Consider the following 27,746-nt stretch of genomic DNA (forward strand, 5'->3'; position numbering starts at 1 on the left):
GTTACCCATGCCTTGGGCACTAATACACCCCCATACCATCACAGATGCTGGCTTTTGAACTTTGTGCCTATAACAATCCTGATGGTTATTTTCCTCTCTGTTCCGGAGGACACCAAGTCCACAGTTTCCAAATATAATTTGAAATGTGGACTTGTCAGACCACAGAACACTTTTCCATTTTGCATCAGTCCATCTTATATGAGGTCGGGCCCAGCGAAGCCGGCGGCGTTCTTGTGTGTTGTTGACAAATGGCTTTCGCTCTGCATAGCAGTTTTAACTTGCACTTACAGATGTTGCGACCAACTGTAGTTACTGACAGTGGTTTTATGAAGTGTTCCTGAGCCCATGTGCTGATATCCTTTACACACTGATGTCAGTTTTTGATGCAGTACCGCCTGAGGGGTCAAAGGTCCGCAATATCATCGCTTACGTGCAGTGATTTCTCCAGATTCTCTGAACCTTTTGATGATTTTACAGACCGTAGATGGCAAAATCCCTAATTTCCTTGCAATAGCTTGTTGAGAAATGTTGTTCTAAAACTGTTCGACAATTTGCTTACAAATTGGTGACCCTCGCCCCATCCTTGTTTGTGAATTACTTAGCATTTCATGGAAGCTGCTTTTATACCCAATCATGGCACCCACCTGTTCCCAATTAGCCTGCACACCTGTGGGATGTTCCAAATAAGTGTTTGATGAGCATTCCTCAACTTTATCAGTATTTATTGCCACCTTTCCCAACTTTTTTGTCACGTGTTGCTGGCATCAAATTCTAAAGTCAATGATTATTTGCAAAAAAAAATGTTTATCAGTTTGAACATCAAATATGTTGTCTTTGTAGCATATTCAACTGAATATGGGTTGAAAATGATTTACAAATCATTATATTCCGTTTATATTTACATCTAACACAATTTCCCAACTCATGGAAACGGGGTTTGTATTAACTAACTCTAATAAAACAGACAGAATAACTTCTTATTTTTTGTTTCCTTGAAGCATTACGGACTTCCAGGTCAGTGGCCCTTATAACATGACTAAAGAGTTCAGTGATGATCAACATGGAAAAGCTGGGCTTAAACTGACCTGGACACCACAACCCAGTGACGTGGATCGAGTTGTTCCAGTCTGCTTCACTGCCGAGACAAATGAATCGTGAGTGTTCTGTACCAATATGCAAGCAAAAATTATATCAGTTTATTGTTATTTTTTATTCCATGCGAATGGAACCTATAAAATAAAGCTGAATCTGCTTTGTATTTCAGTCAATCAGAGATGAGGTGTGTTGCAGTTGTGGTGAGCGAACCGACGCCCTTCCATGGTTTGTTATTAGACTACATTTAAGAAAACAGACAAAGAGTGGTATTTCAGTTTCACAATGGCCTCGCTTTTCATCGTATTGGATTTTTGATGCCAGTTTTCAACAATAGTTTGCTCATGTCCCTTTATCAGTCTGCAGACTGCCCAAACAAAAAACTCAACACTTTGGTGACTTAGTCTTGTCGTGTTAAGAACACACTGCGGGAGTCCAACTGTGTTTGTAACATGTCTTTATTGCAAAATGTGCCCGTTAGCTTGCTCTCTACTTTCCACCTGGAAGTTATTCTCTCCCAGCTCAATCACCGAGCGTCATCACCGGTTAACTATGTCGTTCTTTGCTAACTAACACAATTACATAGCATGTCTGTGCTTTAATACTCGAGTACAACTGCAAAATGAATTACAAGTGGCCCAAAAAAGTTGGAATTAAAGGCACTTTGATAAAGTTGATTGAGAAAACATAATTGATATCAAGACCGAACTTGTAGCAAAATGCGACAGTTGCGTTTCTGTGGATATTCCATCCCTTCATCCCTTTACTCGTATCTATAGTATGTCTTTGTAACAATAAAGGTAAAAGTGATGTTCAATGTTAATTCATCCATTCTGTTCATCATTTGTTTCACGTTGGTTTTTTTCCGCATGTAAAACTATGATTATTTTCCATAAAATTGAACAGATAATTTGATTATTTTTCCATGAGGAAAATGGCTTTTTTGTATTTATGATTTTGTCTTTTTCCGACCTTTTAAAAGAAAACTGAAAAAACACTTAATTTTAAATGTACAGACTCAATCAATCATTGATTTTTCTCAAACACTCTGCCCCTCCATTAGAGATACGCAGATAGACAATTATATCATCCGCATCCGCATCTCCAAAGTCGTCATCCACCCGCCGTCCACCCGAATCTACATTTTATCAGGACCGTACCCGCCCGCCATCCGCCCGCTGAAATATATCAGAGGTTGTCCGCCTTTACCATTCACAGAGCTATTTAAACCTGTTTCACAGAGTAATGATGACAATTGAAGCCGCTAATGTTCCCGCGACTATCCAATGGCGTTAATCATGATTATAAGAATAAGGGCGTGCTGTGAAGCCATTGCCTTAGACACCTTCAATAACATGTACAAACCGATTGTTGGTCCAGCAACATTTTGAGTGCAGCTTCCGCAATCTCACGTACAAGATTGAAAGGCATACTGGGTGATACAGAGTACACTGATGGTTGCGATATAAACAACTTTAACACTTACTAATATGTGCCACGCTGTGAAGCCACACCCAACAAGATTGACAAACACATTTCGGGAGAACATCCTCACAGTAACACAACATAAACGCAACACAACAAATACCCATAATCCTTTGTATTCATGACCCGTCCTGAATATATTTTACACCCCCGCACCCCCTACCCAGCCCACCTTACCGACGCACGGGGAGGGGGGTGGGGGGGGGGGGGGTTGCTGCTAGGGGTGTATAATATAGTCAGGATGTGTCATGAATACAAAGGATTATGGGTATTTGTTGTGTTGCGTTTATGTTGTGTTACTGTGAGGATGTTCTCCCGAAATGTGTTTGTCGTTCTTAATTGGTGTGGCTTCACAGCGTGGCGCATATTACTAAGAGTGTTAAAATTGTTTATATCACAACCATTAGTGTACTCTGTGTCACCCAGTGTGCCTTGCAGTCGTGTGCGTGATGCCGCGAAAGCCACACACAATATGATGATGGACTGACAAGCAGATCGTACATGCTGTAGTAGGCGACAAAGCCAATGGCTTCACAGCACGCCCTAATACTTATTAACTGGGTGACTACCGGTTGTCACTCAGGAGAATATCGTTCTATGACACGGTTCTTAAATGACACTTTGAATAACAAAAGATACCAATCACAGAACCATGCTTATTGAATATTTCCGGATGTTTCAACCGCTACCCGCCCGAATCTAATTAAAATCAATTTTTTCGTCATGTCAACCGCCCGACCCGCGGTTTATCCGCGGACTTCGCCGATGAGACCGCAAACCGCGCATCTCTACCCTCCATGTTCGAACTGCTCCCTAAGTGGAGTGTTTAAGACCCGTTTTTATTCTCTGGCTTTTAACACGATGTGAGTTGTGTGGTCCTCTGTTGTCCTCTGTGTTTTTTAAATTTTTATTTCTATTTACTGTTTTGATTAGTTGTACCCTTTAAAATCGTTTTTAATCATATTTATTTATATTGTTTTTATATTGGTTTTATATGTATTAATTTTTTGTTTTTTATTCAGTCATTGGAGGAGCTCAGGATAGCATTTGTATATTGTTTTTGATACTGTTGTGCAGCACTTTGGAAACTTTTTGTTGTTTAAATGTGCTATGTACATAAAGTGGATTGGATTGGATTGGTTTGAAAACATTTTAATATATACAGTTCCAAATAGTCAAAACAAAGTTGATTACAAACCCATTGACTTAATAAACATTTTCACAGGGAAACATGTCATCCACGCTGACGAATCTAGGAATTTCTAATTATTAATTAACTCTGTGGCTGATCTTTAGTTGATTAAGTGTACTTATCAACTAAAGGAAAAGAGAAAGATTGCAAAATGCTTTAGTCCGTGTATCGTTCTGGCCTTTGTCTTAAATACGATTTCCTCCTGTCAGATGCACATAATAATAAGAAGAATATGTGTACCGAAAACAATCATCATCAAACTTTAGTTCGGACACAAACCTGGCCCGTAGTACAGTAAAAACGACACAGAGTCATACAAATGAAAAAAACAAACACAAATACAAACACTCAGAAATGTCCATTTAATGCCATACAACAGGGGTAGGGAACCTGCGGCTCTAGAGCCAGATGTGGCTCTTTTGATGACTGCATCTGGCTCTCAGATAAATTTTAACTGACATTGCTTAACACGATAAGTAATGAATGATTCGGCTGGTAATCACAAGGTTAAAAATAACGTTCAAAATTAAAAACATTCTCATGCGTTTTATTCCATCAAACCCAGAAGTTGTATTAATGCAGTGGTTCTCAAACTTTTTTTGGTCATCCCCCACTTTGGACAAGGGGGAGTTTTCAAGCCCCACCTGCCCCCATCGCCCCAACAGAACGCTAATGCCAAGCTTAACATTTTCAAATTTATTGAACATCAAGTAACATCAAGTTGTATACATTCAAACTCAATAACATAAACTAACATCAAGTTCAATAATAAATAAAATAAATGTGCAGCTGTGGTATAGTTTGCATCAAGTTCAATAATAAATAAAATAACTTGCATCAAATTCAATAATAAATAAAACAAGTGTTATAACTTCCATCAAGTTCAATAGTAAATCAATAAAAGTGTTATAACGTGCATCAAGTTCAATAGTAAATCAAAAAAAGTGTTATAACTTGCATCAAGTTTAATAATAAATCAAATAACTTGCATCAAGTTCAATAATAAATCAAATAACTTGCATCAAGTTCAATATTAGATAAATGAAAAGTGCCACTTTTTCGTGTTTTGATAAAATTTACCGCGCTCAAAACATCTGTTAAAACCTCATTGAGTTCGGGGCTGAGCTGCCTTGACGCGAGTGCTTCCCGGTAAAATGACAGTGTGTCCAATGCGCATTTGGCGCAACCCTCTTTATTAGAGCCTGCAGCCCGTTTCTTGACTCTGCCATGGTCTGTGCGCCATGAGAGCAAAAGCCCACACAGTTTTCCCACTTAAGGTCGTGTTCTTCGAGGAAACTTTCCATTATCTTGAACAGCTCATCAGCACTGGCTCTATTTTTTATTTATTTGTAAAACAGCAAATCCTCGCACGGTGACTCGCCATTCACAAAGCGGACGTATCACGTATGCGATGAACAGGCAGTCTTTATTGCTGTCAGTAGCTTCGTTCACTTGTAAAGCAAAACGACTTTCTTTTAATTTGTCCACGAGTTGTTCCTCAAGATCACTTGCAATGTCAAATATACGTCTCCCAACTGTGTTGTTTGACAGTAGGATAGCTTTTAATTTTGCTGTGCTTGTCTCGTCAAGCATGACTGACACCATGTCTATTGCAGCGGGGAGAATGAGCTGCTCAGCTATTGTGTGTGGTTTTTTGCATTGAGCAATTCTGTATGCAACTCTATATGAAGCCAATTCATCCATTTTGTGTAATTGTGGTCCACACATTAGCCTGCTACCTATCCGCGCGAAAGTTTGTTCCGCTTAGCCCCGCCCCCATTGCGTCCGTCAAACTTTCTGTCAAACTTTCGCTCCTACCTAGAAATTTAAAGCCTACAGGAAAAATAAGTAATTTACATTAATTTATACAGCAGATTTCACAGACAGAATCACAAAGTGATTTACAGTTTGTAAAGAAAATGGGGTTGTAAAAAAAATAAAAAATCTAAGAATATAATTTAAAAAAAAATAAAAATTTTAAGTGAAATTTCCTCCCGTTCCTCGCTGTCGTGTCTCTATTCCCCACTAGTGGGGCGTGCCCCACACTTTGAGAAACGCTGCATTAATGGTAAGAAGTATTGTTAGCTTCAGAATAACAATGTTATTAAAAAGAATAAGAGACTTATTATACTCTAAAAATGTTAGTCTAACTTAAAAATGCACACATTTAGTTGTATTCATTGTTAAAAAATATTGGTAACACTTTAGTATGGGGAACATATTCTACGTAACAAAGACTTAATTAAGAGTTATTTGGACACTATGGGACCATATAAGGGTTAGGGATACTAATAAGCAATAATTCTGAGGTTATTGAGGGAAGACTCTTAGTTAATGCCTTACTGCTTGTAAAATAAGGCCATGCAGAAAAAGGCATTAACAAGTACTTAAAAATGACTAACTAAGAGCCAATATGTTACGAATTTGCATGTTAATAAGCAACTAATTAATGGTGAATATGTTTACTATATCAAAGTATTACCAAAATATAATATGGCTCTCTCGGAAATACGTTTTTAAAATATTTGGCTTTCATCGCTCTCTCAGCCAAAAAGGTTCCCGACCCCTAAGGCACCAGCGTTTCCAAAGACTCGAGAAGAATCTAACCAAGCTTTTCACTGTTGAGTCTTGTCTTATGAGCCAAGGTAGTTCTACAATAAGCACAAGTTCAATCAATCAATCAATCAATCAATTTTTACTTATATAGCCCTAAATCACTAGTGTCTCAAAGGGCTGCACAAACCACTACGACATCCTCGGTAGGCCCACATAAGGGCAAGGAAAACTCACACCCAGTGGGACGTCGGTGATAATGATGACTATGAAAACCTTGGAGAGGAGGAAAGCAATGGATGTCGAGCGGGTCTAACATGATACTGTGAAAGTTCAATCCATAATGGATCCACACAGTCGCGAGAGTCCAGTCCAAAGCGGATCTGACACAGCAGCGAGAGTCCCGTTCTGCTTTAAAGTTCTTTAAACTTTAAACTTTAAAGTTCTGCTTTATCTATATCAGTCTCTTTGATCATGAGCAATTGTAATATACAAAGTGTATTATTGTACATGTGCTAAAGGTAAACAATATCCCTACTTGTTGCCTAACATTTGGATGAAATGTGATCCTAGGTAAAACAGAAGTGACGTGCATGGCAGACAAGATGATGGTTGCCATTGAGAGATCTACATTGCCTGATGTGGATGTAAACTATATCTCGCTTATGGATCCGTCATGCTTGGTCACTTATAATGATACTCACATCATGGGATCAATGATGTTCGGCAACTGTGGCACCACATTTGAGGTAATGGCATTTTTTTGTGGCTACAATATTATGTCCCATTACCCCCACCACAATGAGGGATTCCTGTGAGCTGCTGCCAATTTCCTGTCATCTGTCAGTTTCCCATCATGTTTTTTTCCCTAAAAACAGGAATCAGACAACTACATATTCTTCAAGAATCAAATCCAAACATTACGCAAGCCTGATCAAGTTGTAATCCGAAGAAAGTCAGTGAAGATCAGCTTTTCTTGCCAGTTCCCCAAAACCGCCAGCATCTCGTCCAGTTACAATGTCCAGAAGTCCAACTACGTTTTCAGCGACTCTGAACTGGACAGCTTCAGTTATTCTTTCGACGTGTATACTGATGGCAACTTCACAGCTAAAGTGCAGCCCAATGCCTATCCAGTGGAAGTTGAGTTTCTACAAAAGATCTTTTTAGGCATCAAGGCTGACTCAGAACTAGCCAATGTGAGTTTCTTTGTGGAGTCATGCAAAGCCACCCCGGATGACAACCCAGACAACGCCGTCTTCTATGACCTTATCAAGGAAGGGTGAGTATAAATGATGTCACAGACAGACACAAGAATAATACCAGAGCTATTGACAAATTGTACATTTCCACATGGATACATGAATGCAATGGTGCAATAGAAAGTTTCACGCACAAGTACACAGCAAAAAGTCAGTGCTCAAAAACAAGAAAAAAAAATACAAAAATGAGGGGTACTTTGTTTGAACAAAGCAAAATTATCTGCCAATAGAACAAGAAAATGTGGCTTGTCCAGACTTTCCAAAACAAGTAAAATTAGTTAACCTCAATGAACCCAAAAATACCTTGAAATAAATGTATTCTCACAAATAGCAAGTGCACTTTTCTTGGTAAAAAAACAAAATAGTCCTATTTGCTCAAAATGTTGAAAAATATTCTCACAAATAACAAGTGCACTTTTCTTGGTAAAGTAAATAGACCTTTTTGCTCAAAATGTTGAAAAATATTCTCACTAATACCAAGTGCGCTTTTCTTGGTAAAAAAAAAAATAGACCTTTTTGCTCAAAATGTTGAAAAATATTCTCACTAAAAACAAGTGCACTTTTCTTGGTAAAAAAACAAAAAAATCATTTTTTCTCAAAATGTTGAAAAATATTCTCACTAATAACAAGTGCACTTTTCTTGGTAAAAAAATAGACCTTTTTGCTCAAAATTTTGAAACATATTCTCACTAATAACAAGTGCACTTTTCTTGGTAAAAACAAAATAGACCTTTTTGCTCAAAATGTTGAAAAATATTCTCACTAATAACAAGTGCACTTTTTTTGGTAAAAAAATAGACCTTTTTGCTCAAAATGTTGAAAAATATTTTCACTAATAACAAGTGTACTTTTTTTTGGTAAAAAAACGAAATAGACCTTTTGCTCAAAATGTTGAAAAATATTCTCACTAATAACAAGTGCACTTTTCTTGGTAAAAAAAACAAAATAGACCTTTTTGCTCAAAATGTTCAAAAATATTCTCACTAATAACAAGTGCACTTTTCTTGGTAAAAAAAAAAATAGACCTTTTTGCTCAAAATGTTGAAAAATATTGTCCCTAATAACAAGTGCACTTTTCTTGGTAAAAAATCAAAATAGACCTTTTTGCTCAAAATGTTGAAAAATATTCTCACTAATAACAAGTGCACTTTTCTTGGTAAAAAAAAAATAGACCTTTTTGCTCAAAATGTTGAAAAATATTGTCCCTAATAACAAGTGCACTTTTCTTGGTAAAAAATCAAAATAGACCTTTTTGCTCAAAATGTTGAAAAATGTTCTCACTAATAACAAGTGCACTTTTTTGGGTAAAAAAACAAAATAGTAATTTTTGTTAAAAAAGTTGAAAAATATTCTCACATTAACAAGTGCACTTTTCTTGGTAAAAAAAAAATAGACCTTTTTGCTCAAAATGTTGAAAAATATTCTCACTAATAGCAAGTGCACTTTTCTTGGTTAAAAAAATAGACCTTTTTGGTCAAAATGTTGAAAAATATTCTCACTAATAGCAAGTGCACTTTTCTTGGTAAAAAAACCAAAATAGTCCTTTTTGCTCAAAATGTTGAAAAATATTCTCACTAATAACAAGTGCACTTTTCTTGGTAAAAAATCAAAATAGACCTTTTTGCTCAAAATGTTGAAAAATATTCTCAGTAATAACATGTGCGCTTTTCTTGGTAAAAAAAAAAATAGACATTTTTGCTCAAAATGTTGAAAAATATTCTCACTAATAACAAGTGCACTTTTCTTGGTAAAAAAACAAAATAGTCCTTTTTGCTCAAAATGTTGAAAAATATTCTCACAAATAACAAGTGCACTTTTCTTGGTAAAAAAACAAAATAGTCCTATTTGTTCAAAATGTTGAAAAGTATTCTCACAAATAACAATTGCACTTTTCTTGGTAAAAAAAAAATAGACCTTTTTGCTCAAAATGTTGAAAAATATTCTCACCAATAGCAAGTGCACTTTTCTTGGTTAAAAAAATAGACCTTTTTGGTCAAAATGTTGAAAAATATTCTCACTAATAGCAAGTGCACTTTTCTTGGTAAAAAAACCAAAATAGTCCTTTTTGCTCAAAATGTTGAAAAATATTCTCACTAATAACAAGTGCACTTTTCTTGGTAAAAAATCAAAATAGACCTTTTTGCTCAAAATGTTGAAAAATATTCTCACTAATAACATGTGCGCTTTTCTTGGTAAAAAAAAAAAATAGACATTTTTGCTCAAAATGTTGAAAAATATTCTCACTCATAACAAGGGCACTTTTCTTGGTAAAAAAAAAATAGACCTTTTTGCTCAAAATGTTGAAAAATATTGTCCCTAATAACAAGTGCACTTTTCTTGGTAAAAAATCAAAATAGACCTTTTTGCTCAAAATGTTGAAAAATGTTCTCACTAATAACAAGTGCACTTTTTTGGGTAAAAAAACAAAATAGTAATTTTTGTTAAAAAAGTTGAAAAATATTCTCACATTAACAAGTGCACTTTTCTTGGTAAAAAAAAAATAGACCTTTTTGCTCAAAATGTTGAAAAATATTCTCACTAATAGCAAGTGCACTTTTCTTGGTTAAAAAAATAGACCTTTTTGGTCAAAATGTTGAAAAATATTCTCACTAATAGCAAGTGCACTTTTCTTGGTAAAAAAACCAAAATAGTCCTTTTTGCTCAAAATGTTGAAAAATATTCTCACTAATAACAAGTGCACTTTTCTTGGTAAAAAATCAAAATAGACCTTTTTGCTCAAAATGTTGAAAAATATTCTCAGTAATAACATGTGCGCTTTTCTTGGTAAAAAAAAAAATAGACATTTTTGCTCAAAATGTTGAAAAATATTCTCACTAATAACAAGTGCACTTTTCTTGGTAAAAAAACAAAATAGTCCTTTTTGCTCAAAATGTTGAAAAATATTCTCACAAATAACAAGTGCACTTTTCTTGGTAAAAAAACAAAATAGTCCTATTTGTTCAAAATGTTGAAAAGTATTCTCACAAATAACAATTGCACTTTTCTTGGTAAAAAAAAAATAGACCTTTTTGCTCAAAATGTTGAAAAATATTCTCACTAATAGCAAGTGCACTTTTCTTGGTTAAAAAAATAGACCTTTTTGGTCAAAATGTTGAAAAATATTCTCACTAATAGCAAGTGCACTTTTCTTGGTAAAAAAACCAAAATAGTCCTTTTTGCTCAAAATGTTGAAAAATATTCTCACTAATAACAAGTGCACTTTTCTTGGTAAAAAATCAAAATAGACCTTTTTGCTCAAAATGTTGAAAAATATTCTCACTAATAACATGTGCGCTTTTCTTGGTAAAAAAAAAAAATAGACATTTTTGCTCAAAATGTTGAAAAATATTCTCACTCATAACAAGGGCACTTTTCTTGGTAAAAAAACAAAATAGTCCTATTTGCTCAAAATGTTGAAAAATATTCTCACAAATAACAAGTGCACTTTTCTTGGTAAAGTATATAGACCTTTTTGCTCAAAATGTTGAAAAATATTCTCACTAATACCAAGTGTTCTTTTCTTGGTTAAAAAAAAAATAGACCTCTTTGCTCAAAATGTTGAAAAATATTCTCACTAAAAACAAGTGCACTTTTCTTGGTAAAAAAAAACTAAATAGTCCTTTTTTCTCAAAATGTTGAAAAATATTCTCACAAATAACAAGTGCACTTTTCTTGGTAAAAAAAACCCAAAATAGACCTTTTTGCTCAAAATGTTGAAAAATATTCTCACTAATAGCAAGTGCACTTTTCTTGGTAAAAAAAATAGACATTTTTGCTCAAAATGTTGAAAAATATTCTTAAATTAAGCTCCCGTAGAACTTTGTAGAAGTTATTGGGCTCAAATACAAATACTAGTGTGGCCTCAATAGCCCTGCTGTAGTGTGTAGCATGCTGGGAATTATCTGGGCATGTGATGGAATAATGCACTGCACATGTGATGGAGGAATGCACAGTGAAGGGTTGAAATTCTACTGAATTTGCATTAAATCAGGTTGTCCATCCATCCATCTTCTACCGCAGGTTGATTTAGCTAACAATCATGCTGCAAGACCTAGCATGTTGCATTTAATGTTTATTACCATTAATTTCCCATTATTTCCCATTAATTCTCATATATTCCCGTGGGAAGTTTCCAACTTTGAATATTCCCGGGATTTTGCCACCCTTCTTGGGATACGATTAGAAAATGACAATGGAAAAATAACTTGTCAGTTGGGGTGCTGAAACACTGCACTGCAAAAAGTCAGTGTTCAAAAACAAGAAAAAAAATACAATAATTACGGGTATTTTATTTGAACTAAGCAAAATGATCTGCCAATTGAACAAGAAAATTTGGCTTGTCAAGACTTTCCAAAACAAGTCAAATTACCTAACCTCAATGAACCCAAAAATACCTTAAAATAAGTATATTCGCACCAATAACAAGTGCAATTTTCTTGGTAGTAGAAAAAAACGAGACCTTTTGGCTCAATATGTTGAAAAATATTCTTAAATGAAGTAAATGCGAGGGCCATTATCTTGACATAATGATATGCGCTCGGCATTTTTTTTCCTTGCTTAAAGAGGAACATTATCACAATTTCAAAAGGGTTAAAAACAATAAAAATAATTTCCCAGTGGCTTGTTGTATTTTTTGAAGTTTTTTTCAAAATTTTACGGGTCCCGGAATATCCCTAAATAAAGCTTTAAAGTGCCTTATTTTCGCTATCTTCGAAACCACTATCCATTTCCCTGTGACGTCATACAGTGCTGCCAATGTAAAAAAACAATGGCAAATACCACAGCAAGATATAGCGACATTAGCTCGGATTCAGACTCAGATTTCAGCGGTTTAAGCGATTCAACAGATTACGCATGTATTGAAACAGATGGTTGGAGTATGAAAGTATTGAAGAAGAAACTGAAGCTATTGAGCGAATAGCTATTGACGCTATTCATAGCCATAGCATGGCCGAATAGCTGCATTAGCATCGCCGGTAAAATGTGCGGACCAAACGATCAGGACTTTCGCATTTTGTGATAATGGAGCAACTTAAATCCGTCGATTGGTAAGTGTTTTTTTCGCATTAAATGTGGGTGGAAGGAAACGTAATATAGTTGCAAATGCATCTGCAGGTTATCCATACATCTCTGTACCATGTCTGCTTTAGCACCGCCGGTAAATAGCATGTTAGCATCGATTAGCTGGCAGTCACGCCGCGACCAAATATGTCTGATTAGCACATAAGTCAACATCAACAAAACTCACCTTTGTGATTTTGTTGACTTTATCGTTGCAAATGCATCTGCAGGTTATCCATACATTTCTGTGCCATGTCTGTCATCGCCAGTAAATAGCATGTTAGCATCGATTAGCATAGCATGTTAGCATCGATTAGCTGGCAGTCACGCCGCAACCAAATATGTCTGATTAGCACATAAGTCAACAACAAAACTCACCTTTGTGATTTTGTTGACTTTATCGTTGCAAATGCATCTGCAGGTTATCCATACATCTCTGTGTCATGTCTGTCATCGCCGGTAAAATGTGAAGACACTACAGCACATTCAATGGGGGTCTGGCGGTAGACACTTTCGCATCTTCGGTGCAACTTGAATCCCTCCCTGTTAGTGTTGTTACACCCTCCAACAACACACCGACGAGGCATGATGTCTCCAAGGTTCCAAAAAATAGTCGAAAAAACGGAAAATAACAGAGCTGAGACCCAGTGTTTGTAATGTGAAAATAAATATGGCGGCTGTATTACCTCGGTGACGTCACGTTCTGATGTCATCGCCACCAGAGCAATAAAAAGAAAGGCGTTTAATTCGCCAAAATTCACCCATTTAGAGTTCGGAAATCGGTTAAAAAAATATATGGTCTTTTTTCTGCGCCATCAAGGTACATATTGACGCTTACATAGGTCTGGTGATAATGTTCCCCTTTAAAGTAAAAAATTATTACTATAAATAGTACTTTTATACTTGTGAGTGTTGATGACACAGCTTTGCAACAGTTTATAATTTAGTTTCGAGCATGTTTTACTAAATATACGTCATCAAATCTCAACAACAAGCTGTAATATCTCACTGAGATAATTTAGGACCAAAACCCCTTTAAACAAGTAAAACACTCTAACATAAAATCTGCTTAGTGAGAAGAATTATCTTATCAGACAGAAAATAAGCAAATATCCACCTTATTTGAGATATTTCATCTTACTTAGGTTTCAGTTTTTGCAGTGTACTTTATAATTGGTTATGTTTGTGCACAAAAAAGGATTGATTTAGTACCGTATTTGTAAAGATCCGACTAAATAACCCCAATTGTCAGCTCTAGCTAGAATTAGCAATATGAGTAAAAAAATGTGTTGGTTGTTATTTGAATCCATTATTAGATATAAAGTACTTCCTCTGACATATAATATATTTTTTCTTCCCCCAGATGTCTGAAAGATGAGTCTCTAAAAGTCCAAGCAGTTGATTCAATGACATTCCACATGGAGGTTGAAGCCTTCAGATTTGATGGAAGCAATGATCAGGTAATTCAGGGGTGTCAAACTCAAATACAGAGTGGGCCAAAATGTAAAACTGAACAAAGCCGCGGGCCAAGGTTGAACAAATTAACCTTTTAATAGGAACCCAAACAAGTTTTGTATTGAATATTGAACAAGCAGGGCTTTTATAACTTTATAGTGACATGCAAAATCGAGTTTCAAATAATAATAAAACGTTACAGTTTCAATAGGGTCCTTTGGCCCATTGCAAAGGACTCCTTTGGAGTCCTTTGCAATGGGCCTGCCGGACCCTAATTATAATTACAAAATATCAATGGCATATCAAATAAAATTTAAATAAAAATTGAAGGCCTCTTTTCTATTTGCAGCCTTCAAAATACACTTTTTGCACAGGCTAATAATAAATTTAAAAATAAAATAACACAAATTAATGAATCAAACATTCCATCCTTGACGTAGCAAGAGAAAGTGCATGAATAAAACGTTAATTATTGCTCAGTTTGCTACACTGATTTGCTTTAACACTGAATACGGAACAAGCGACGCTTATATAACTTAATAGTGAAAAATCAACTTACAAAAAAACATCAATGGTATATAAAATACAATTCAAATAAAAAATGTAATGGTTATTTTCCATTTGCAGCCGTCTGAGGTAAATATCAAAATAAACTTTTTCCACAGGCTAATAATACATTTGAAAATAAAATAACAATAATGAATGAATCAAACAATCAAGCCTTGAAGTAGCAAGAGAAAGGGCATGAATAAAACGTTAATTATTGCTACACTGATTTCCTTTAACACTGAATACGGAACAAGCAACGCTTACATAACTTAATAGTGCAAAATCAACTTTCAAAAAACAAACGAAAAAACATCAATGGCATATTAAATCAAATTTAAATAAAAAAATTAATTCCTCTTTTCTATTTGCAGCCTTCTGAGGTAAATATCAACAGTAACTGTTTCCACAGGCTAATAAATTTGAAAATAAAATAACAATGAATAAATCAACCATTTAGGCCTTTTTACGGCTCAGTTTGCGACACACTGATCTAATCTGATGTTCCCAAGCCAGATACCTGCCATCTTTTCTTGGATGCTAGTCCGTTATTGTCGGAGCTCAGGCTTTAAACTGAGACAACCTTCATTATGGAACGAAGGTGTTCGTCACTCAGACGTATACTGTGAGACATTTTCGTGATCTTCATTGAGGAGAAAAATTGCTCACATAGATAAGTGCTGCCGAACATGGAGAGCAAATGAGCAGCTTGGGTGTGGAGCTGAGGCATTGTGTCAGGGATGAATTGTGGAAACTGTGCGGCGCCAACAGCATCATTTTGGTCCTAGCGGGGTGTATAATATAAGCAGTAGGAGTCATGGATGCATTGCACTCTGGGTAATTCTTATGCTGCGTTTAGAATGTGTTACAGAGCCGATGTTTTCCCGTAATGTGTCTGTCATTCTTGTTTGGTGTGGGTTCACAGAGTGTGGCGCATATTTGTAAGAGTGTTAAAGTTGTTTTATATCACAACCATCAGTGTGATCTGTACGGCTGTGGAACAAGACCCGTGGTTTACACATTGTAAGAGCAAAAAAAAACTCCTCCACCATTGTGAAAATGACGGCAGGGGAAGCGTCACTGACCCGGCGGTAAAAGTAAGCATGCGCTTATAAATTTGGGGAGCGAGTTTGACCCGGCAGTAATTCAAGGCAGGCGCATATTACATGCCCGGCGGCAATTCAAGGCAAAACGGTATTTCTTCACGCAGCTCGAAAAATCTGTTCAGTACTTTTCCGCGGCTTAACCATCTCACCTCTGTGCGATATGGCACCTCTGTTTGTCCAGAAAAGACTTAAACTTACGCTGATTCAGACCTTTGACTCTTGTAGAGTTAACAACTTGTGTTACGGTGGTCATAACATGTTCCATCTTTAGGGCTTTAGCAAACAGTGACTCTTGATGTATGACGCAGTGATTAACAGATAGCTCACCTGCACAGTTCTCTTCCCGCATCTTTTCATGAATCCTGCCCACTAGTCCATTCTTTTTACCACTCATCGCTGGCGCACCATCAGTGGTTAATCCCACAAGTTTAAACCATAGCAGGTTTATTTCAATAGAAACTCGGAGAAGAGCCGCTGCTCCTTCGCTTGGAAAGGAGCCAGCTTAGGTGGTTCGGGCATCTCATGCAGATGCCTCACGAGAATCTCTCTAGGGAGGTCCTCGTTGCACATCCCACTGGGAGGAGACCCCGCGGCAGGCCAAGGACCAAATGGGGGGATTACCTCTCTTCCCTGGCCTGGGAACGCTTCGGGATCCCCCAGGAGGAAGTTGCTAATGTTGCTCTGGAGAGGGAAGTCTGGGGGTCTCTGCCGGAGCTGTTGTCCCCGCGACCCGAATCCGGATATGCGGTTGAAGATGGATGGACATTTGCAAACCTCCTCAATGATTTCCTTCCCTGTGGTTGTGCCACACATGGATTTAAATCCCAAAAGCTCCTCCGTAACACACAGATTTCAGTCGACACCGCGGAAGAAGATTGACAGTTGCGCAGTATCAGTGCGTCAGTGCTGTCGTCCATAGCAAGGGAAAAAGAAACTAAATCCTTTCCCTTTTTTATAAACGGTTGATTTCTATAGGCTAGTAAGGTAAAGTGTCGTACCTGACAAGTTTCGGTTACCTTCCTTCATTAGCTTCTGCAGCCTGATAAAGGCTGCAGAAGCAAGGTAGCCGAAACTTGTCAGGTACAACACTTTACCTTACTAGCCTATAGAAATCAACCATTTATAAATACACGTCAGTAGGCTAAATGAACCTCTTCAAAATAAATTATTTCCCTTTTCCATCAGCCGGTCATGCAGACTGGTGGCAAGATCACATGTGGGCTCAGCTGTTGTGTTCCTGCTCAGTGTTAGGTTTGAAAAGGCATGCTTTTTCTCTGGGCACACATGGTCACAAACTTTCAGCATGCACTTTTTAACAGACTCTCCCTCGTTAAAGGGTCGGGTTGATTTGGCCACGATATACGTTTGTAACTTGCCTTTACATCTGCCTCATTTTGTGCTGTGGCTTTTTTGAACATACAAGTATACTGTTGTGAAACCAAACCTCTTTTCATCTCCTCTACTTTCTGGCTCCTTTCAGTCGTGTCCATGTCCTTGTTCTTATCCTGGTGTTTAGTTTCATAGTGTCGGCTAAAGTTGTACTCCTTAGTTACCGACATGTTGGCTCCACAAACGAGACAAACAGGTCTGTCTTTTACATAAATAAACAGATATTTTGTCTCCCACCTGTCCAGAAAAGTTTGGTTTTCTCTCTTTCTTTTTGTCATTTTTGGTAGGGGTAACACAGTGACACTGACCGTTGTAGTATGAGGCCACAGCACGTCTGGGAGAGAGGCACGGGGAGGCGGGGTAAGCCGGCCGGCTTTCAGCCGAAGCATTTCGCAAGAACACGGATCCCTACTGACCCAGAAGAGAACGCATGGCTGCCGTGTTCAAACAACGGCTGAGTATTATGGGATTTGAAGTATTAGCGGTGAATGTGGTGTTACGGCGGCACTGCCTCTGTATAATACCGGCAGGCCAGCTCTAATTTTAATTTGATATTGCCTCAAGGGCCAAATGAAATTACACGGGGCCAGCAGGCCAGAGTTTGACACCCATTGTAATTGAACTGTCATGGTCCACATCTTGGACCATGACATATTCTGGTTTTGTTTCTGTTTTATTATCATCCTGTGTTGCATTCGACGTCTTTGGTTCCCGGTGGCACTTCCTGTTTGGTTTTCTGTTGTCAGGGTAACTCATTCAGTGTCACCTGATTCTGGTTTGTCGTCACGCACCTGACTTGATTAGTTACCTCCTTATTTAAGACCGCCCTTGTTTTACATTCGGTCTCGGACTATACTGTGACGTCTGGGTGGCATCGTGGCGTGTGTTTGCGTTCTGGTGGTGCAGCGGAGATGGAACACAGCGTTAAGGTAGGAATGATGATTTATTCCTAACTACAAAAAGAAAACTAATAACAGAAATACTGGCACATAGGCACTACAGACCAAACAAACAGAACTAGCGTGGAAGCTAGAATGAACAGAAAGCGCTAGTATGTAAACTAGGGACAAGTAAACAAACAAAATAGCAATGAAGCTAATGGGTGAAACAAGATAGTTACCACAATGTGTGTAGAAAACTATAGTCCGAGAGCGAATGTAAAACAAGGGCGGTCTTAAATAAGGAGATAACTAATCAAGTCAGGTGCGTGACGACAAACCAGAATCAGGTGACACTGAAAGAGTTACCCTGACAACAGAAAACCAAACAGGAAGTGCCACCGGGAACCAAAGACGTCAAATGCAACACAGGATGATAATAAAACAGAAACAAAACCAGAATATGACATGGTCCAAGATGTGGACCATGACATGAACAATATGTCAATTACCGTATTTTTCGGATTATACGCCGCTCCGGAGTATACGTCGGACCGGCCGAGAATGCATGATAAAGAAGGAAAAAAAAACATATACAGTATATATATATGTCGCACTGGAGTATAAGTCGCATTTTTGGGGGAAATCTATTTGATAAAACCCAACACCAAGAATAGACTTTTGAAAGGCAATTTAGAATAAATAAAGAATAGTGAACAACAGGCTGAATAAGTGTACGTTATATGACGCATAAATATCCAACGGAGAAGGTGCCTGGTATGTTAACGTAACATATTATGGTAAGAGTCATTCAAATAACTATAACATATAGAACATGCTATACCTTTACCAAACAATCTGTCACTCCTAATCGATAAATCCCATGAAATCTTCTTCCTTGATGTTGCTTCTAAACAACTCCAAAGGTATTCGCCGCTTCCTCTTGTGGTTTTCTGCTGCATATTTCACTACGTCCAGCTTGTAATCTGCAGTACATGATTTCCTTTTCGGTGCCATTTTTGCTCAGCCCTTCTCAGTTTTTATAAATTACCGCCAACGATGAAATGATCCTTTGTAATAGCTACGGCAGTAGCTTAAAGCATATAGCAGTTAGCATCCCATGACCCACAATGCACTTCTGCCATGACACTCCCCTGCCAAATTCTTATTAGTTGACGTGTGTGACGATTGCTGACATTTTCTTGGTCTCTTCCGCGAAGGAGATAAATAATATTATTTAATATTTTACGGGAATGTGTTAATAATTTCACACATAAGTCGCTCTATGAAAAAACTGTGATTTATAATCCGAAAAATACGGTAACTGCATTATTCAGACACTCAGCCGAGGTAAGTACATCAAAAAATGTACTTCTTTACCAGTTGGATTTGGATTCAAATGGATCAAAAAACAAGCACAGTTGTTCAAAGTGTGTTAGTTTACCTGGTTTGGGGAGTGATCGTCACTGTCGTACGCTGTGAGTCAGACGAAATCGTCAAACGACTGTACAGGGAAAATGCTACTATGGCCTAATGAGTGGTGTCATGGTCTGTGGTCTGGATTATGTTTTCTTATTTTCTGCTAGTTTTGGACTCCAATAGGCGGTATAGCTCGGTTGGTAGAGCGGCCGTGCCAGCAACTTGAGGGTTGCAGGTTCGATCCCCACTTCCGCCATCCTAGTCACTGCCGTTGTGTCCTTGGGCAAGACACTTTACCCACCTGCTCCCAGTGCCACCCACACTGGTTTAAATGTAACTTAGATATTGGGTTTCACTATGTAAAGCGCTTTGAGTCACTAGAGAAAAAGCGCTATATAAATATCATTCACATTCACAATAGTTCCTGTTTTTGTGCACCCTTGTTTGTTTTAGTTTCCATGACGACTCCATTAGTTCCTGTTTGCGCTTCCTCGTTTGTTTTGTCACCATTAGTTTCACTTGCCTCATGACATTATTATGTCTTTGTCAGTGAGTCTGCCCGGCGAAATTACTTTGTTTCTGCTCTGCTCACGCCATTGTTCATCCTGCTCTTTTCTGGCCACAGTAAGCGTTGTTTGTTTTATGTTCATAGTTTACGTTAAAATGTTAGTTTTGTTCCCTGCGTCAAGTTTGTGCCTTCGCTTTGTGAGCGTCTTTTCTTTGTACCCCTTTTTGATGAGAAATTTAAATATGTTCCTACCTTCAAGCCGGTCTAGTCCGTTTGCATCCCGGGGAAACAATCCTCGACGAAAGCTGCGAAAACCTCCACGCTTTGACAAGTGGTAGTTCGACAACTAATGTTTTTTTAAAATGTCCCACCATCTATCTACAGCACACTGTAGTTTTTGTTCTTCTCTCAATGGCCACAACTGGAGCAAGGGCCGCTCATCATCCGGCCAATGCATTACAATGGCAGGATCTTCAGACTAATATGTTGAATTCCACGCATGAGATAGCCTGCAATATATTCTTTAGTTTTTTAATTCATGTCATTGTAGATATTTGATTATGCTTCATCCTTAACATTTCACAGTACATTTTTCTCACAAGAAAATTTGTCAATTGTATTACACAGAATGTTTAATGTACAATATTTATTAATACTGACACTTTATCTCACAGGTGTACATTACCTGCACTGTCCTCATCTGCGACGACAACAATCCGTTCTCCAGATGTGCCATGGGATGTCAAAACGAGGCGTTCCGCAGACGCAGGAGATCAGTGGGTGTGCAGTCCTCTGTCCAGTCCCTCATGCAGGGTCCGTTCCAGTTTGTCTACGAGGCTCTTCCGATTGCTAATGTAAACCACGAGGATGTCATGATGAAGGTAGCTGATGCTGAGGAGATGAAGGCCGCCGAACGGGTGAAGATTGCTGAGCCAGAGAACAATGCTCTGATGAAAAAGAGTGACATGCTTGTGCCAGGTATCTACCTACCCACCTATAGGGGAAAAACTAGAAACCTAAGAGGTACTAATAAATAAGTATAAAAATGTAAAAATATAAAACTATCTTCTAGGATTAAATACTTCTGGTAAAGTGAGTTGAAACTACGATGAAATTAACGAAAACATTCCTTACAAACTTGTTTGCGATGGCAAAAAGTGAAGACATTGAAAGCCATTTTTCATTTTGTTGGCATAGATCAGGGGTGTCAAACTCAAATACAGAGTGGGCCAAAATTTCAAACGGAACAAAGCCGTGGGCCAAGGTTGAACAAATTAACATTTTAGTAGGGACCCAAACAAGTTTTGCATTAAATATTGAACAAGCAAGGCTTATATAACTTTAGTGACATGCAAAATCCAGTTTCAAATAATAATAATAATAATAATAAAAAATACCAATGGCATATCAAATAAAATTTAAATAAAAATCTTGTGCCTTTTTTTCTATTTGTAATCTTCTGAGGTAAATATCAAATTTTTTCCACAGGCTAATAATAAATTTGAACAAAAAATAACAATAATGAATGAAACAAACATTCAAGCCTTAAAGTAGCAAGAGAAAATGCATGAATAAAACGTTAATTATTGTTCAGTTTGCTGGAAGTTTCCCGGAAGAGTTAGTGCTGCAACGGATTCTGGGTATTTGTTCTGTTGTATTACGGTGCGGATGTTCACCCGAAATGTGTTTGTCATTCTTGTTTGGTGTGGGTTCACAGTGTGGCGCATATTTGTAACAGTGTTAAAGTTGTTTATACAGCCACCCTCAGTGTGACCTGTATGACTGTTGACTTAGGGGCGGCACGGTGTAGTGGGTAGAGCGGCCGTGCCGGAAACCTGAGGGTTGCAGGTTTGCTTCACACCTATTAACATCCAAAATCGCTGCCGTTGTGTCCTTGGGCAGGATACTTCACCCTTGCCCCCGGTGCCGCTCACACCGGTGAATGAATGATGAGTGAATGTTTGGTGGTGGTCGGAGGGGCCGTAGGCGCAAACTGGCAGCCACGCTTCCGTCAGTCTACCCCAGTGCAGCTGTGGCTACAGATGTAGCTTACCACCACCAAGTGTGAATGAATGATGGGTTCCAACTTCTCTGTGAGCGCTTTGAGTATCTAACAATAGGAAAGCGCGATATAAATCTAATCCATTATTATTATTATTATTATTATTATTATTATAAGTATGCCTTACATTCACTTGTGCGTGTGTGTGTGTGTGTGTGTGTGTGTGTGTGTGTGTGTGTGTGTGTGTGTGTGTGTGTGTGTGTGTAAAAGCGACAAATATTATGTGACACGCTGTTAGTATGGAGGAAAAGCGGACGTGACAACAGGTTGTAGAGGACGCTAAAGGCAGTGCCTTAAATGCACGCCCCCAATATAGTTGTCCAGGTGGAAATCGGGAGATTTTCGGGAGGGGCACTGAACTTCGGGAGTCTACCGGGAAAATTAGGGAGGCTTGGCAAGTATGAGTATTAGCGGTGAATGCGGTGTTACAGCGGCACCGACGCTGTATAACACCGGCGGGCCAGCTCTAATGCTAAATAGATATTACCTCAGGGGCCAAATTAAATTACACGGCGGGCCAGATTTGGCCCGCGGGCCAGAGTTTGACACCCATAGCAGAGATGAACTGGATGTGACGCATGGCGCCATCATTGTGAGGCCAGAAAAAGTGTGATCAAGAGGTGTCTTGACTGTGACCATGTTTTGACGAGAGATTGGGCAATAAAGCTGTATCTCGAGTTCCGTAAATAAGATCGCCCACAATACGCCGCATTCTAAAGAGACAGTCAGAAAGCTGTTTAAAGAGGGCGTGGCCTATAAAACATAATCTTTGCAAATTTTGACCAAAGATTTTGACCATGGGCGTTTCAAATGTAAAAAAAAATCATATTACCATATTTTTCGGATTATAAATCCCTCCGGCGTATAAGTCGTACGAGCCGAAAATGCATAATAAAGAAGGAAAAAAAACATATATACATCACACTGGAGGATAAGTCGCATTTTTTGGGGAAATTTATTTGATAAAATCCAACACCGAGAATAGACATTTGAAAGGCAATTTTAAAATAAATAAAGAATAGTGAACAACATGTAACGCCGGTTCGGCATCGTGGTACCGGGTTCGATTCCCTCGTAGATGCGTCAAACGAAGAACACAACAAAGGTAGGATCTAACAAATTTATTAACAAAAGGTGAGCTCTGAACAAAAACACTGGAGCTAATAAAAAGGGAAACAAAAGACGCTAGCGTGAAAGCTAGGAAATATAAAGAACTAAGACTTGGCATGAAGGCATAAAAAGTAAAAACAAAGATGATTTGCATGTGAGCTAAAGATGACTAGGTGGCTGAGCTAATGAGCTAGCGAGAAAAGCATACCTGACGTTACGTTGCGTGAAAACAAACTAGAGTCCCAGAAAGAATAAACAGAAGAGGCTGGCTTATAAAGGGAAGGTGATTAACATTGAACAGGTGCGCAGGAACCAGGAGTAGCAGCTGAAACTAATAAGTTACCATGGTGATGGACTAAACGGGAAATAAACGGATCAAACGGAGAATGAGAACAAAGATGGAAAAATAAACAATAGTATGTGAAGATCCGAGTCACGGATCGCAACACAACAGGCTGAATAAGTGTACGTTATATGATTACAAAATATGAATGTAAGTTCATAAACTATGAAAAGAAATGCAACAATGCGATATTCAGTGTTGACAGCTAGATGTTTTGTAGACATGTTAAATAAATATTGATGTTAAAGATTTTATTTTCTGTGAAGAAATGTTTAGAATTAAGTTGATGAATCCAGGTGGATCTCTATTACAATCCCCAAAGAGGGCACTTTAAGTTGATGATTACTTCTATTTGTAAAAATCTTTATTTAAAATTGAATCACTTGTTTATTTTTAGTTATTTTTATATCTTTTTCTCCAAATAGTTCAAGAAAGACCACTACAAATGAGCAATATTTTGCACTGTTATACAATTTAATAAATTAGAAACTGATGACATAGTGCTATTTTACTTTTTTTTTTTTACTTTTTTTCATCTTTTTTTCAAACAAAAATGCTTTGCTCTGATTAGGGGGTACTTGAATTAAAAAAAATGTTCACTGGGGGTACATCACTGAAAAAAGGTGGAGAACCACTGCCCTAGTTGTCAAGGTACCTTTAAGACCAGTTTGATGTAAAATATAATCATAACTTCATACATGATATGTAAATAGGGGACTCCTGTTCTTTCGCTCCATCAGTTTGAGTATCTTTGGCACGTAAAAGGTTGAAACCTCCTTGTCTAAATACACTCATGACCTTCATACAGTAGAAGCCCACTGATCAACAGTATGGTATCAAATCTTTTTATTATTTTTTTCAATTTCTTCAGAAACCCAAGGACACATGGCAATCAAGGAGCTGCTCAGCAGCAACATCAGCACTGGGCTCTTTGCTGCGGCGTGCTCTTTGTCCGTAGTCCTGTTGGCGGCCGTTGTCGTCTATTACAATCGAAAGAGCAAAGAAGACGACCAGAAGCCTCTTCTGCGTGGATACTGAATGGGATAACTGAATCCTGCTATCGATAATTTATGTCCTTTTAGTCTAACTTTCATTTTACAAACTGATTCAAATTCTGATAATGGAGAAAATGGATGGATGGATGGAGCCACATTATTGTCTTTTTCAAAATATTTTACATGCATTATCTTTGATGGTGGATGATTTGACACAGGCCTGGATTTTTTGGAAGCTGGACATGAACTAACAAAAGTTTTTCACAGTAAAGTCAAGTATTTTAGGGCGAACTTTCCCATTTATACAAATTCAGAAAGTTGATAAATGACGATATAATAACGATTGTTGTAGATACATCATGCAGTACTTAGAATTGAATGACATAGTTTCTGCCTCCAAATTGGTTGATATCGGCCTATTTCTTGAAATGGGCATACAGCGCAGTGTTCCCTCGCCACTTCACAGTAAAGTTTTACTACATTGTTGTACCATTTTATACCAAACTACATAGGGTTTAGAGCAGGGGTCTCAAACTCAATTCACCTGGGGGCCACTGGATGCAGAGTCCGGGTGAAGCTGGGCCGCAAGAAAAGAAAATATTGCAGCGTCCCGGAAAGGGTTCTGGGTATTTGTTCTGTTGTGTTTATGTTGTGTTACGGTGCGGATGTTCTCCGGAAATGAGTTTGTCATTCTTGTTTGGTGTGGGTTCACGGTGTGGCGCATATTTGTAACAGTGTTAAAGTTGTTTATATGGCCACCCTCAGTGTGACCAAGTATGCCTGGCATTCACTTGTGTGTGTGAAAAGCCGTATATATTATGTGACTGGGCCGGCATGTAAAGACAGTGCCTTTAAGGTTTATTGGCGCTCTATACTTCTCCCTACGTCCGTGTACCACTCCGAAAAGTCATAAATTTAACTTTTTGCAACTGATACCGATAATTTCCGATATTAATTTTTAAAGCATTTATCGGCCGATAATATCGGCAGTCCGGTATTGTCGGACATCTCTACAAAAAACGGTTTGAATTGGTCTAGGTCAGTGGTTCCCAACCTTTTTGTATCCGCGGACCAGTCAATGCTTAATAATTTGTCCCGCGACCCGGGTGAAGGGGGAATCCTTTTTTTTTTTTTTTTTTTTTTTCTTTGTTATGAAAAAGGGAGGTTTTTGTCATGAAAAAGGGAGGTTTTTGTGGTTGGTGCACTAATTGTAAGTGTATATTGTGGGGTTTTTTTTTTAAATAAAAATGAATAAAAAATTATTCTGCGGCCCGGTACATATCGGGCCACGGCCCGGTGGTTGGGGACCACTGGTCTAGGTTATCGGGGACTGTTATTACTGAAGGACAGGTGTCGCGGTGTGACTGCAGCCAGGCACGTAAGAATACCCTTGTCTCCATGGCAACATCTCTGTCGCATTTGCCGCTTTTCCACTAATGCAGGGGTAGGCAACCCAGAATGTTGAAAGAGCCATTTTGGAGCCAAATAACACAACGCTGTCAAGCGCCATTCATATAAAACTTGTGGGCCGCACTAACATGAGACTTTCATATTAAGGTGGGGGCCGCAAAATACCGTCTCGCAGGCTGCAATTGGCCCGTAGGCCGCATGTCTGAGACCCCTGGTTTAGAGTGTATAAGGTGTTTTAAAAGCATTGGAAGTGTTTAAAAGTGTGTAAAAGTTTGTGGAGTGTGTGGATGCCTTATAAAGTTAATACATGCATATAATATTAATACAAATTACAAATTGAAGAGCATGTCTACTTAGCAGAACTCCACTTAACACTGGAATGCAACCCCCGTGATAATCGAGGGAACACTGTATAATTAAAGAAACAACCGCGTTATCTGAAAATCAACTGATGACAAAGCCATTTGAAAAAAATAAAAAAATTAAAGTTTTATGCTGAAACACATAAAATTACACTTTTATGTCTGAATAGAAGATTAGAACCTAAGAGGCCACGGATCACCTTTCAAGCTATTTTTATAAAAATACCTATTTTACCTCTTTTTGTCTGACTGACTAGACTGACTGTTTTTGTTTTGTTTTTCATCAGCATACAAACATCTTACTCCTTACTCATCGTGCAGGTCAATGTCATCATTCTAAGTCTTTATTTCCTGTGTCTCTACACCAGATCTGGGCAAATTAAGGACCGGGGGCCACATGAGGCCCTTTAAATTTATCAATCTGGCACGCCGGACATTCCCAAATAATTTTTTTAGATATTTAAGATGGAAAGAAAAACTGCCATTATGATGGGCAGCAATGTTTTCTAACGACCATAAGTCTTGAACTATACAAAAGTATTTCTATGGTTGGAATTTGCGCTTATGGATGTTATACCAGTTACTATGGTAATCTAATTAGTTACTATCATCTAATTAGTTACTATGGTAATGTAAGTCACAGCAGCTCAGACGAGGCATCAAGCAGTGTGGGCTGGAAGCGTTTCCACAGACGCAGAAGGAGATTTTCACAACAAAGTTCTAAAGCTTAGTGATGTATCAGATTTTAGGTGGGTTTATTGTGTACCCTTCGCGTTCATATTTCACTGTTTGTTGCATTTTTGTTGCGTTTCACTTGATTGTAAAAAGTGTCTCTCGAAAGGGGGTGTGACGTTCATATTTCAGTGTTTTATCCTTCATAGAAAAATTTAAAATTCCATTATGTTTTTTAGGGCGGTCTGTCATATTGTTTTTATCATTCAATCAGACATTACTGTGAGGATTTGTATTAGTGTTCATAAAAACAGACACATCTTTTTCTCTTAATGTGGCCTCCGAGTCAAAATAATTGCCCAGGCCTGCTATACACTGTTTACAAACATATATATGCAGAAATCAAAAAATAAAGTGCTTAAAAATCTTTCTCCTTACTCACCTTGCAGGTCAATGTCATCATTCTGAGTCTTTATTTCCTATGCCTTTACACTGTTTACTAACATATACTGTATATGCACAAATCATAAAAATAAAGTGCTTAAAAATATATAAAGAGTTAGCTTGTCGTTGACAGCAGGGAATAAGTTAAGAAATGAAAGCAGCTGTAAATGCTTTTGAACGTTTGTTTGAATAACACGGGCCGAATCAGGTCACAGCTGAACACAAACTCGGCCAGTTTGGCTGCATGTGCTGTAGTTTGAAGCTGCCAATCAAATCTACGTACGTAAAACTAAATTCCATTCAATATTGTTTACCCGTTTTTGAATAGCACAATGTCACATGTCAATATTGTGAGGGGTCTCGGCAATTAACATCAGACACTGACAATAAAAACATCACATAACA

The 27,746-nt window shown here is 37.9% G+C and overlaps 1 protein-coding gene across 1 annotated transcript in view; it reads left to right on the forward strand.

The window, feature by feature from the left end:
• Positions 1 to 27,334, forward strand: part of LOC133543150 (uncharacterized) — a 50,339-nt gene extending 23,005 nt beyond the window's left edge. The window contains exons 7-13 of the mRNA XM_061887637.1: positions 999 to 1,154; positions 1,265 to 1,320; positions 6,896 to 7,071; positions 7,201 to 7,601; positions 14,006 to 14,102; positions 20,618 to 20,921; positions 24,330 to 27,334. Of these exons, the coding sequence (XP_061743621.1) occupies positions 999 to 1,154; positions 1,265 to 1,320; positions 6,896 to 7,071; positions 7,201 to 7,601; positions 14,006 to 14,102; positions 20,618 to 20,921; positions 24,330 to 24,496 (1,357 nt within the window). The 3' untranslated portion in view covers positions 24,497 to 27,334. The remainder of the gene's footprint in view (positions 1 to 998; positions 1,155 to 1,264; positions 1,321 to 6,895; positions 7,072 to 7,200; positions 7,602 to 14,005; positions 14,103 to 20,617; positions 20,922 to 24,329) is intronic.
• Positions 27,335 to 27,746: the final 412 nt, after the last annotated feature.

Source organism: Nerophis ophidion, linkage group LG25 (genome assembly GCF_033978795.1).
Source record: "Nerophis ophidion isolate RoL-2023_Sa linkage group LG25, RoL_Noph_v1.0, whole genome shotgun sequence".
NCBI classification, from domain to species: Eukaryota; Metazoa; Chordata; class Actinopteri; order Syngnathiformes; family Syngnathidae; genus Nerophis; species Nerophis ophidion.